At 33.9% G+C, this 14768-nt stretch overlaps 1 protein-coding gene across 1 annotated transcript; it reads left to right on the top strand.

Annotated features, from left to right (window-relative positions):
- Positions 1–1874: 1874 nt before the first annotated feature.
- LOC132912177 (arginine kinase) lies at positions 1875–14408 on the top strand. The gene is made up of 5 exons (XM_060969369.1): positions 1875–2311; positions 3130–3604; positions 12034–12394; positions 12722–13096; positions 13232–14408. The coding sequence occupies exons 2-5, from the start codon at positions 3564–3566 to the stop codon at positions 13577–13579; spliced, it is 1125 nt and encodes a 374-aa protein (XP_060825352.1). The 5' UTR covers positions 1875–2311; positions 3130–3563; the 3' UTR covers positions 13580–14408.
- The last annotated feature ends 360 nt before the right edge of the window (positions 14409–14768 follow it).

Genomic DNA, 14768 nt, shown 5'->3' with positions numbered 1-14768 from the left:
ATTATAGATTATTGTAACTGTATTATAATTAAAGTAGTATGATAAAAATAGGTAAATATTTCTACCTCGCTAAAGGATAATATTAAATACTTAACATAATTTTAATAGCTTTAAAAATAAAAATATGAAATTCGTCATTTTGTCAGGCTGATAATTATCGTTGCGATTAATGTAACTTTCCGATATTTTAATCTTTAATTTCTATTACGTCGTGCTTATGCGAAAATCGAAGTGTTACGAAAGATTAATATGCAGAGAGCAAATTGGTCGAGTAAACGTGACCGAGTGTCGTTCCTCTTTTTTTGTTCTCGGGTGAAGTTTCGCTGAATTCGACTGGCTCAGCTCGATCCAGAATTTCTCGATACACCGGTTCTCCGTCGTTTCCCGATCTCCGTGAAAAATTTAGAAAGTAGCGCTTGCTATAGACAGATCATGGAAACGCGTCTTGAAATCGTAAAGAAAAAGAAAAATCAACGAGATTGACATTATCAAGTAGATTCATTGTCTGTGTAGACACATTTATGTAATTCTGTCGTGGACACAACTTAAATTTTTCTCAAAAAGCAAAAATGTTGATACAGAGCATATTAAAGCGAATACATATCTATTTTAGTAAAGAAATAATATTCATTTTTATAAAATGTAAAATATTCATTTTTGTTTTGTATGGCGCTTTGCAAATAGGGGGATAAGTGCGTGGTGTGATTTCCATCGAATATATTGGATACATTTTATTAAATCAAGATTTAATACAAGACAAATATTTAATAAAACTTGATCTTAATTTCTTTGTGATTATTTATACAGTTTCAGTTTTCTATGGTAACACACTTTCATAACGGGAATACATTTTCATATTGACGTTTGACTTTAGTTGATGGGAAAAGTATATAAATCCCATTGCCTATAAAAAGGTTAATCGAGATATGTCTACTACCCTTTCAGAAGAAATATTGCAAATTTCTCAATTTTTTCCCTTTGGAAAAATTGCTTTGTATTAAAAGTAGTTAACAGTAATAAAAAAATTTAATTAACACACTCAACTTAGATTCCAAAGAAAGAAAAAAGGAAGATATTACAAATACGTTTGTATACATCTGAATTAATACCAACATACTTAAGTTTAAAACGCAGTGTGGTGTTACACTGAACGTCATACGTTTTTAAGCAGGGCCGAAAACTGCCATCCTGACACATTCTATGTCTACACATATAGTTTCTCGTCTGTACGAATGAGTATGCGTGATTTTCCACGCATACGTAACACGGGAGGCTGCTGGCTGGTGTAGGTGTAGGTGCGTGCTATCGACCGGGTATCCTTCTGTGCTGGACGCCGGTGTGCCCCACCCTGAAGTGAGTAGCGTGCAAGAGAGAGCGCTATACGTCGCGAGTAAGACGAGGACAACTAGCGCCACGAGTGGTAGGTTCAAAAAGGACAGACGATCACGAGCGAAGAGAAGCGAGAGATGCAGCGAGCGAGAACAAAAGGGACGAAAACACCGTGGAACCGGGAAAAAACAGAGATGGCTTTAGAAGAGGAAAATAAAAGTGGATCCGATGGGAAAAAGCGGGAAAAAGAGAGAGAGGAGGAGCGTGAATTCGCGAAAAGGGGGAAAGTCGTTTAAGGGGAGAGAAGGAGCGAAGTAATGACAGAGTGACAGGAGTAAAAAGAGAGGGCAAGCGGAGATTCGTGTGGACGAAAGGAAGAAAGGGACGGAGAGTCGCGGAGAGAGAAAGAGAGAGAATGGTAGTCTGAAAAGACAAGGACATAGCTAGTGAGGGAGAGGGAGGTAGTGAGCGAGACAGATAGCGCTGGAGCGAGACAGAGAGAGATCACGGCACGCAGAAATGCCTCCTGCTTAGTGATAGCGTAGAGACTGTAGTGTTCACATCACACGCGACACGCCGAGAATTTTTCGCAAGTTCGACGCGCGCCCAAAGTATTATCGTTCCATTCCGTGACACGATAATTGGATACGTTACAAAACGCACACACTTGACGTGTATATACATATTATATAGAAAAGCGCGAGCGCGCAACCATCTCGACAAAACGCACACATATATAATACGTACGCACAGGACAACGCAGGAGACAGACCGTTCGAAGGACACACGAACAGAGAGATAAAGTACCAGCGAAAAGGATACTTCTCTCGTGTAAAAAAAACACTATCTACCTTCGAAGGAACAACGACCATATACGCACATTTCTAACGACTGTGACCAATTTTTAGAAGGCGTTCTTTTTGCGAGGATTTTTCTCGCCGAACCGCGCTCTCTGATCGTTCTCTTTCCTTCTTTCGAGACGGTGAGTAAGAGACCATACATCGATTGCACTGGCTAATCCTTTTCAATATCTTCTTACATAATAGTAAATTATTATTTTACCATCTATTTATTACATTTTTATACTGTAATATTTTTTGGTGCGTTATATGAACGATATACGTCCTAAAAAGGATCGCGAAGTTTTACAACCGGAAGTCGCGAGAATTTCTTCACGTTTGCGTACTCGATATCGATTGACGGCCGTCAGGGTTCCCCGGGACACACGCAATCCGCTTTCATTTTCACCCGCGACCAGGAAAGACATAATAATAGAGTGTAGACGCATTGATCGCAATTGCTACCAGTAACAGACGCCCATTCGCCGATTTTTCCTTTTTACCGGTTCTTAAACGTTCCTTATCTCTCACTACCGATTCTAATCCTAATTCGAATTCTTTACGATCGAGGATCGTGTACCAGCGCGAATAATCAATTTTCCAATCGACCGTAGCCGGTGTACGATTCTGTCAGCGCCTTCCGTACTACGCTAGTCAGCCAGTGTGACCGGAACTGCACCGTTCAAGAACAGTTAGAGAATTTGTGTGTTCACTAATCTAAATCGACGGAAGTATTAAAATAACCTATCATTTAAAGAGTAATATTTATATATAAATAATTATATATACAACAGTATTATTTACATAATATATAACAGTATTCCAGTGAATCATTTACTACTAGTTACAATTTATAATTCTCTAACTAAATTGTCCGGTGATGTTAACGAAAATAAAAATTGGAAAGAAAGAGGGGAAGAGACCGACAATCGACTTCTCGGCTTTTTTAAACCATCATTAGAAAGTTTATTCGCGAGAAGAAGAATATTTCGACGGATAATCCCGTGAAAAGGGACAACGATCGGCAAGACACAGGACCTTTGACTCTCTGCCAGGGGTGACTACCCCCCGTCGACGCCAAGGACAACCGGAAGTGCTTCGAAGTACACGCTACATACACAAGTGTAGCGTGTCCCGTGTATAACAAGCGTTCGTTTTCCGTCCATCTTGCCTCGTCGAGGAAGTGTGCCGCCACCCACACCCTCTCTTGTTCCCCCCCGTGAACTTCCGGTCTCGAAGATCCTCCTACAGGACGTTGGGGAAGGAGAAACGTGGTGAAGAGGTGAAGTTCGATTATCGAGAGGTGAACACACGAGGTTCACCGCTCTCTGTCAGTTTCTCGCTCGCTGTCTCTCTCGCCGGGGCGTCGTCATCGTTGTCGTCGTCGTCGTCGTCATGGGCGGATGTACCTCTAAGGATACCACGTCGAACGACGAGTACGTATTCCTTGGATATTTATGGCGAGCAATTTGTAAGAACGATTACTTTTAGAATTTGTTTAATCTTTTGTGAGAATGATATATTATGATAAATTATGTGTACATTTGTATGAGTATTTTTTTGGGTCCGTTACGTATTTATTGTTGGATCAAAAATTTTAAGACAGATTATTTGGGGTTTTTAGGTTTTTTGGGAGAATGCTGTATTATGTGTGTGAGTCGGTTTAGGGGTTCATCGGTGACGTCACTTGGCTCGGTGCCCGCCTAGTGACGTAGCAGGACGTCAGATCAGACATTCATGGAATTCGTAATTGATGCATCGAGGACTCGAGTGAGTCATCTAGAAGTGTGTAGTTATTATGTATAGGAAAATTGTGATCTTATTGGGAGAGATATTTCTATTGTCCCTTTTTTTTTTTAAATTTTATTAATACAAAGAATAGTATTTCAATAAGGTTTTAATACGTTCTGTCAGTCTTACAAAGACATAAAAAAGATACGACTTTATTCTTAATAATTATTTAGAACAAACTTTTCTCAGAGTATAAAAAAAATATGGTACTGAATGGGTTACAAATATTTTAAAAAGAATTGTCAAAGTAAAATGCATCCTATCTATTGAATAGCGTTATAAAACATAACCAGAATCTTTTGAAAGACTTTTACAAATATTGGTAAGATAAAACATGCTGTATCTATTCAGTAGTATGAATACACGAAGTAGAGGCAGAGATAGAAACTAAAAAGAATATGTAAAACAGAATACAATCTCTCTATTCAGTAGCAAGATGAAAAGGAACCAGGGCTGGTTTGAAAAATCTCTAAAAACAAATTGGTAACAAGCATAAATACAAAATACATTCTTCCTATTTAATAATAATATAAAACAAACTCAAAATTATTTTAAAAAATATTGGTACAAGATATAAGACTAAAATATTGAAAACAGTCACAGTTATGTGAAAACAGAAGCTTTACGTATAAAAGTCGTAGTATCGGTATTATGAAAAGAACAGATTTAATTCAAGCTATTCGTCAGCAACCATCGAAGTTCCCATCGCTCGATCGTTAAACCTTGCTTACAAGTTACTCAGGACTTCATTATCCTTCGTGTTTCCCACACTTTAAGTATCGAACCGTCAACAGAGTTTATGTCCTCCGAAGTTTGACGTACAGGCCAAAGATCCCTCTCGACTGAAACTTTTAGTGTCTATTATCTTAGACTCTAAGAGTTAGGCAGCAGTTTCATTGGCCAATATCAAATTAATTAGAAACCGCTTTTCCATTTATCTATATCTATAATTAGTGTATAGTTATTAATTTTCTTGATACTGGATCATAAGAAAAACTTATTTTTATTAATTAGTGTTGTGTTGTTCCTTAGCGAAATATTAAATTGGAACTCTTTTTTTCTACCTTTTTTTATTTCATTCTATTGGTTTAGAATTAAATGTGTTGTTTGAACGTTCTCTTAAGTTCCTTATAAAGAAGCTTGGTCGAGTGTGTAGCCGACGTTTATAGTGGGGTAGGAACTACCCCTGTTGGTTCACACAAAAGGGTTAACCCTCTGCCCTTACGCAGGGGCGTGGACGAGAAACAGGTCGACTGAAAAATTTTATTTGCATTTCGCACGATATATCGGCCTATGTTCACTTCGCCTGCTTTGTTACCATTGTTACACTTTTCGAATGAAATATGCTCGCTGGAAAATATTTTAAAGGCTTTTTTTTGCAATTTTTAATTCTCCCTCTTGTTTCGATTTACGAGGAATGATTAAAGAGCTTTGTAGTAATATTTTATTGCAATTTGTAGAATACTGTTTTATCTAGTGAAAATATTTTTTTAGGAATTGTTAATATCCTAATGTTTAGAATTTAGAGTATTATTTTCTACGAACTATGCTCTAGTAGTGACAATATTCTTTTTTAAATTGTAAAATAACAGAATGATAATAAAATATTTAGCAATTTAAAACAACAATAAATTTTATTATAGATTCCATTTATTCTCTTGTGAAAACGAATTTTCCATCTATTTACAATGACAAAGAGAATGTACTCAATGGAAAACGTTCAAAAAATGTTTTTCCCACTTTTTAATTTTTATTTTATTTTTTATTCTTTAATTTAAAGAGTTCTTTGATAACGTTGCTTTGTAATATTTAAAATATTTTTTGGCTGAATTATGCTCTAACGAAAATATTATTTCTAAATTTTAAAATAATAGTTAAAATCATAGTAGATTTTGTTATAAATTCTATTTATTTGTTGAGGACAAGAATCTCCAATTTTTTTAGAGCAAGGAAACACTTTTTTCTGTTAATTAGTCACACGATAAATATAAGAAACTTTGGTTGAAATTAGTAATGATTAAGTGTAAGTTTAATTGGTATAATAAGTATTTGAATCTATTTCAATAAAGATATCGTGATGAGATAAATTAAAAAATACTGTCAGATTATTATTTGATTCTTATCGTTTACCGTTGTCCGTCGTATTCGTAAAATATCACAAGGAAACTTAAGACAACAATTGATTGGACTTGGTATGGGTAAAGATATTATCTGACAGCATAAGAGTGCAAGTCATTTCCACTGGCATATATGAGAGTATAAATAAATATGTGTACAGACTATTAAAAAAGATGTTTCAAGAATGTAATTATTAATTATAATTAATTGAGTAGGCTTAATCAACGTGGATCTGTCCGTTAACTATCTCAGAATATAAGAGTAAAATTACTTTTGTGTATTTATAAAGATATAATAAATTAACTACTAACGTATAATTATTTCTCATATTAGTGACCGAAATTAATATTCATTTTTATATTCTCAATTCTCCTTTTTTTTTAATATTACGCTGTATTTAAAAACTGGACGTGCAATATTTTAATCTTTTAAATTATTTGTTTAGAACAGAATTGTAGATCGGTAGCTTATGGAATAATATAAGATTTTCGTGTATAATGTTTTAATCAACACAATTTATGAAAGAGATTTCTTCACTTTTCTAAAATATCTATAAATATATATAAATGTTGATTAAGATCATAAGTTAAAATGTGTGTTGTTTAGCACCTTATCTTATCATTCATTATCATTCATTGTTTTTATTTTTTTTATTAAGTCGATAGAAGATTAATGATCGATCGAAATCGTATCTAGGTTTATTAGATTACTATGGTAACAGTCGTTAATTTTTATTGGACAGCGTCTCCTTCTTCTACGTATATATATTTAAACAAAACAATTAATATAAAATATACAAATCTGTAGATTTATATTTCACGATTTATCAAACTTTCATATTACCCCTAACGATGAAACACTTTTATAAAAATCTTGATAGCTTCTCCCAAATATAATAATCACTTATTATTTATTACCAAAAACGCACATCATACAGCAGATGCTTTTCAATCGATCAATGTTGCCACATAGATAAAAAAACAGCTATAGAAATTATAGCGATATCAATAAAGAACATCAAACCAAGAAAATATGAAACCACTGAAGAAAATATGAGAGAACACGGAGTGTCGCACTGAAAATTCAAGCACAAAAATCGTCACTCAATTCTCAATCACTAAAATGATTAATTCGTCATAAAATCCTCGGTGTCGTAAAATCTCGTTTGAAGAAGAAATACGGAAGAGAAGAAAAATCTCGTATCTGAGAGTCTGTTTTCACATAGCGGGGGGAAAAACAGAGAAGCGAAGCTTTGGAGACGCGATGGGATCGCGTCATCCTAATCCTGGTCGACGTCGAGTGACATCGTTGTGATTAGCGTCTGGCTGAGTTCTTCCTTCTCGTCGTCTCGTGGTCGTCGTCGTCGACGGATGCACGGTTTCATAAGAGAAAGAGAGGATCGACCGTTAACTGTTCGTGTCGCTTATAAATAGACGCATAAACCGGGGTGATAATCGAGACATAATCGGCGCATAATCGTCGACAATGGGCGTATGCACGTCGCTGGGCATATGCGAGTCGGATGAAACGAACGTCGAGGACGAGTACGTATTGCTGGTTGGCACAAGCAGTGTTTCGTCTCGGTTAAAAAGCCACCATCTGTCCGAATATCTGCAGTCTCGCTCGAACTTTCTCTATTTTACATTTCAACCCTTGTGTCAGCAATACAAATTCTGCAATTATCATTAAACAAAAGCTACATTGATTAATTTTATAAATCGTAAGGCAGAGGGAAATAATGGTGTTGCAAATACTATTTTTTTAAATTTACCTTGGAATCTGCTCTATTACAGTAAAAACAAAAACACCACAGCTTAGCACAGTTCTCGAATAAAAAGCCAGAAGGATTCCGTTAATTTATTGTTATTTTCTCTTTCTTCCTTTTTTGCAATTTTTTGCAGAAATAAGAAAGTTTTTTTTATAGTTTATTTTGGTTTTTTTTACAATTTGTCCTGAAGGACATTTGGTAAAGTATTATATCTTATTTATTGGGAAAAAAAATAAAAATAAAATATAGCATGTGGGTGGCTACCCCCAGCAGGGTGCCATCTTCGTGTTTGCTAGTTTATATCTTTTATGATAAATAAGAAAGTGAATTTAAATGAGCGAATATAATTGAAAATGATCTGAAAGAGAAGAAAAATTTAGCTTGTGATTTTGAGATTTTTAATTTTTAAAAATAAAGTAGAAGTTATTTATAATTATTGTGGAAATTGGACGAGGTTGGAATTCCTCCGCTTTTGTGAAATAAAGACACGGAAGAAGAGTAATTTGAGAATTAAAAGAATTTTTTTATTTTGTATAAAAGTATCGCTCAAGATTAAATGTGATTATTGTACAGCGATTAATCCATATTATTATCTAAGAGATGTAGAATATCGCGATTACAAATAAAATTCTACAAGCATAGATACACATAACATGTAATGTGGGATTTACAGATTCTTATAAACAAACGTTCAAATGCCATTAAGTATATTGATAATGAATTTCTTATATCAAGTATTTATAATTCCTTATATCAGTATCTGATGATGAAAAATCCCGTGAATTTTGTATTTAATCCAAATATAATCTGGCACTATTATTATCAAGAAAAGTTCGAGCGAAATATTACGTGTATCAAAATGTGTTTCAAAATGTGCACCAACGACGAGTCACGCCTATGTCACTAATCGTGTAATAGGTACATTTTGCAATTTTGCACAAAATAATTAATCTAAGCAGTTCTATGTTTTTAAAAATAATAAAGTTTAAAATAGTTACTTTATTGTAATTTCAAATGTTTTATTATTTTGAGCAATATATCTGACACCTTACAATACAGTCATAAGTCAGCATTAATAAGGAAATACATTTTGTTAATATAATATCCTCTTATGTCACAATCTTATCTCTTAACGATGTGTCATTATTTATCGCATTATTATCTCAATTTTTTTGTAAACGGTGGACGTTTTCAATGTTTTAATTCATAAAAATTATTAGACACTTAATGCTTAATGGTATTCTCTTTATTAATAACCGCTTGAACTATGCTTTGTACATATTCATCCCCATATTCATGTATAAAATCGACGCCATGTTTCGAGAACGCGCCCTATCCTCATTCGGTTCTAACCTAACAAACGCGAGTAACGATGAGTCCTTTCGATTCACGAGGAAGCGCAATAGAAAAGTGCATGAGATCCGACAAGACAGCTGTTGCTATTGGAATTCTCGATGTCAGGCTCGTTTAAACTCCTTAAAGCCCTCTCCGCATCAAAGGATACCTTTGTGAGACCATTGGCTCGACTCTTTGATAATCTCATCTCCCGACAAACTATTAAACTATTTGGAACTTGGTGAGTAGCACCAAGGATATTCGGTTGACTTCTAACAAATTTTTCTTTCATATTTTTGTACGTTTCCTTATGGTTTGTACATCACCATATTGTTAATTATTAGATATTTCATGGTAATTAGAAAACTTGTGATTTATTATGATTGAAATAACCACGTAGAGCTTATGTGGGAGAAGAAAAATTGCCAAAAAGTGACAAATTTATATCCCTTCAGGCATCTAATATTCTAACAAGGCATCACATATTGCATACTTTGTCGTTAACGATGATTTTATCGAAGAACTATCATCCGAAGAAGAGAAGGATGAAACGTAAAAGTAATTCTTCGTATTCAATACATTCCATTTGTTTCCGAAGTAAGTTATAATATAATAACAGACATGTTTCATAGAACATTTATATTGTAATATTTTACCTTAATTTGTCGCGTGTTATTGTTATTAAGTAACAGTATTAATATCAACTTTTTTTTACAAAATAGCGTTTGAACTTTTACATTTTTTTACATTTCCAAGTTATGATCGTTTGAAATCAGGAAGTTCCAATTCATATTTTTTTGCCATAAGTAATTGTACTTTTTATGCTACAATTAGGACTTATAGAATGATGTCTTACTAGAATTTTGCATGTGCTTGAAGGAGTACTTTGCCACTTTCCGACTATCATTCTTTGTTGAAACATTGTTATCATTGATGAGTTTTGAGTATGTTTTGAGGATTCGACTGACTTTTAATAAATGCTTCTTTTATATTTTTCTATATTTTCTTATTGTTACTCATTAGATGTTTCATAATAGTTAGAAAAATTGTAATTAATTATGGTTTCAATAATTAGTATATAGAGCGTGTATGGGGAAATTTGTTGAAGCATCGTCATCGTCGATGAGATTGTTTTGTGATCATGGAGTTGCAAGAGGGTTGTAAAAGTTGCATTACGATGAGGGTGATGTTACGTAAAAGTTATATGGGTTATGTACAACATACAAGGTGTCTCAAAGGAAAATAATGAGAATAGTGGGGGATGTTTTAGGAATGGATAATATGTAGACTATGGATTTTTACGTGCTTATGAGAAATTTAAATATGCAAAAATTTATAGAATATATATACAATACGCAGAAATATACAAAATATCCAAAATACATCACCTTTAACATTTTACTCCTTTTCATTTGTTTAATTATATTCGTAAAAATGTCTGCACTCTATTAATAAGGTTGTGTTTTTATTGGGTTTAGTGAAACTAGTATAAAAGGAATATTTTTATTAACAAATTAAAGAATGAAAATAATTTATATATCATTATTAAGATACGAAAAATGCATTGAATCTTTTTCGTAGTTGCAATGTTAAAAAAGAACAGGATTCTATGATGTAAATTGCTTGAAGGAAAAATTAAATAAAACATTGCGTTAACGCGTTAATATTTCAATAGTACACCATAATATTTAATTTTTATAGAACATTAGGTTGTAATAAAAATTGTTTATAGTTTATTAGCGCATTTTTTATTCTATAACATTATTTAACATTAAATTTTTAAACATTAGTAAACAACGTGTTTTGATAAGTTACGTTTATTACTTTAAATAGTTTGTTTAAATTAATTCCAGAACAGAAAATTAGACGTAATTAGCTTGAGATTATTATATCTCTTCATATAAATAATGAAATGTTAAGAATGTGTTAGTGGTTTTCCATTATAGTATAATATACTCATTCATTATAGTATAATATACAAATACTTTTTAGTGATAATAGATAGAATTTTTTAGATATATTATATTCATATATTTTAAATTAATTAATATTAATTACAATACAATTTTTGTTAAATGTCAATTAGCAACATATATTTAATAAAAAAGAGGAAAATAAAAAATATACTTCATCACAAATATTCACAGTTAAATTCTGTTTCACCGCAATTAAGTATTTCAATATTTGCACTGTTATCTTGCTGCTTATCACCAATTTCAAAAAGCTTCTACATTTATGATATGTACATAAAAATGCAACTGTTAAACCAATTTTTATACAAGGCAGATACTATGTATGCATATCGATGCAGCGGATTTTCTAAAATCTCGAAATATATTCCATTGTACTATCAGTTGTGACTATCGTAGACGATCTGGTACGAATAATACGTGCAAATAAACACGTAATTTTTCACGATAAGATACACTGATAAGAAATTAAACGACCTTGTTACAAAAGTCTCGTCTACCTACGCTATAATTGATTTACAATCTATCATTGAAGTAAAAAACATTATGTATCGAATAGGAAAGAAGGAAAGACTAATTCTCCTGGTTCTACTAATCTATTTGATATTCTTTTGCTTCATGTAAAATACGGTTATCTTATAAGCGTAAAAATCTGTTTGTAGATCCACTGCATTACTTTACATTTTGCATTCACGATTTTACTATCTTACAGTCTTGTTCTTGTATTGATTAATTTGAAAAATTTTTCTAGATTTAATCTACTATATTTTTAAAAGTAGTCAAGAACAGTAAAAAAATGTTCAAATTGTTTAAAAAATTATTTTTCATGTCGTATATTCTTCCGGAGAATACTTAATTTATAGTGTAATTTAATTGTTTATAGCAAGAAAAATAGCAATATGGTTGACCAGGCAGTTTTGGACAAACTGGAAGCTGGCTTCTCTAAAGTTGCTGGCTCTGACAGCAAATCTCTGCTGAAGAAGTATCTGTCCAAAGAGGTCTTCGATCAACTGAAGACAAAGAAGACTTCCTTTGGATCCACCCTCCTTGATGTGATCCAGTCTGGTGTAGAGAATTTGGACTCTGGTGTCGGTATCTACGCGCCTGATGCTGATTCTTACACAGTTTTTGCTGACCTCTTCGATCCCATCATTGAAGACTACCATGGTGGCTTCAAGAAGACTGACAAGCATCCACCAAAAGACTTTGGAGACGTCGATAGCCTTGGCAACCTTGACCCAGCTGTTAGTATTGAGGATTGTAGTCTAAATTCAATAAAACGCACAGTATTATAACATACGGAATTAAGATTGATATAGCAAATATTATTGCAAATTTATTTTTATTCGGTAGTAATTATAAAACTATAATTATAATAAATTCATACTCATTCAGTAGTAATTACGATGTTAAAAAGGGAACTAGATTTATCTTCAAATTTATTCATTCTAAGAGCTATAATTACTATTACATAGAAATTAGAAGAATGATTCCTAGGCAACTTCTAAAATAATCATTCCTCTCAAGAATTCAGTAAATATAAAGTATTGATTAATCCTTTATCTTCCCAGGGTGAGTTCATCGTCTCCACCCGTGTAAGATGCGGCCGTTCTCTGGAAGGCTATCCATTCAACCCCTGCCTGACTGAAGCTCAGTACAAAGAAATGGAAGAGAAAGTCTCTAGCACTCTATCTGGCTTAGAGGGTGAACTCAAGGGAACTTTCTATCCTCTAACTGGTATGAGCAAAGAAGTTCAGCAGAAACTGATCGACGACCACTTCCTGTTCAAGGAGGGTGATCGCTTCTTGCAAGCTGCCAATGCTTGCCGCTTCTGGCCCACCGGCCGTGGTATCTACCACAACGATGCCAAGACCTTCTTGGTCTGGTGCAACGAGGAAGATCATCTTCGTATCATTTCCATGCAGATGGGCGGTGATCTTGGACAGGTACAAAAAATAATTAAATGAATTATGATTAAACAAATATCCGCAATCTAATCTATATAGACTATATCAATGATCGTAGGAACAAAAAAGTCTATAGCCTTTCAAGTTAAGTAATTAACATTCTTTTTCTTGAAGGTCTACCGTCGTCTGGTGAGCGCCGTGAACGAGATCGAAAAACGACTTCCTTTCTCCCACCACGACCGTCTTGGTTTCTTGACCTTCTGCCCTACCAACTTAGGTACTACTGTCCGCGCCTCTGTACACATCAAACTACCTAAATTGGCCGCTAACAGGGAGAAGCTTGAAGAAATTGCTGGAAAGTTCAATCTCCAGGTCCGTGGTACTCGCGGAGAGCACACCGAGGCTGAGGGTGGTATCTACGACATTTCCAACAAACGACGTCTCGGTCTGACCGAGTATCAGGCTGTGAAGGAGATGCACGATGGAATCGCCGAGCTGATCAAGCTCGAGAAAGAACTTTAAACAGCGCGTCAGAGGAAAACCAACCACGCGATCATTTCCCTCTTTTATTCGCCCTTTAGACGTTCTTGATACATCGAGGATCTCCTTTCCTTCGGAAAACAAAAACGAAATTCAAACATCTATAAGAAATCTTCATACTGTTTCCCGCATAAACTGAAAGAAACGCGTATATCGAAGAGGAATTCGAAAATTTCTTTTCGAAGAGTTTGTAGCGTGATAAAAATGTATTATAGTTTGTTCACGTTTTCAAACGTGAGGAAGGAAATTAAAGAATAAAAGGACGATATCCTAAAAAAAGAGAACAATTTCTAAAAGACAATGGGGCATTTCTGGGATTTCTGATCCACGCTTTTTGTCACGTGGTATAATAATGGTGGTATAATATGGTTTTGGTCCTCGATGTGCTAAGATCTCTTCACGCAGCTATAAAGCGCGTTCTTAGAGTTCCAAACGGAGACGATGTAAGCGCCGTTCGCGATAAAAATTGATCTTAGAAAACTCTAGCTAGCCTAGTCGAAATCTAAAGATCGGATCTTAAATATCCTAAATTTTTGAAAAAATATCTAAAATTGTCGTGAACGGTGAACTTTTGCGCGTCTCTACGGTCTCCACCTCCCTCTTTACACACGCGATATGATTACTATTATTATTATTATTAATTAATATTATTACCGTTATATTATTATTATTATTATATTATTATTGTCTCTTACGTTGACTCAAGTTCCTTTGTATCAATCCGTACGAACAAAAAGAAAATGGAAAAGAGAAGAAAAAGCTTGTATTATAAGTTCTATATAATACGCATTATATTATATCTTTAACAGTATTTTAATTTTATTTCACCCTGTTTTCTTCTTTCTTTTTTTTTCTAAAGACATGTAATATCCAGCATGTAGAAAAAATACACGCAGTATTCTTTCATTTTCTCTATCATTCCTTTCTTTGTTTTGCCTCGAACCTTTTGCTTTTCTCTTTCTACCACTATGAACCGGAAGTATTGTTGTATCTGCACCATGTTGTCTCGCGATGGAAATAATTCAACATTTGTAATAATGATTAATGACGAGGGAAAAAACGAAATGTATCGTTATGTATGACGTTTACATTGATCGAAAACTACGAATGGGTCGTGAGACCTTTTGCTTAACACGTTGAGGACGCCCTGGATTTTTGTACGGTGTTCCAT

The sequence above is a fragment of the Bombus pascuorum genome, chromosome 11 (genome assembly GCF_905332965.1).
Source record: "Bombus pascuorum chromosome 11, iyBomPasc1.1, whole genome shotgun sequence".
In the NCBI taxonomy this organism is placed as follows: Eukaryota; Metazoa; Arthropoda; class Insecta; order Hymenoptera; family Apidae; genus Bombus; species Bombus pascuorum.
This window is presented reverse-complemented; position numbering and strand designations above follow the sequence as displayed.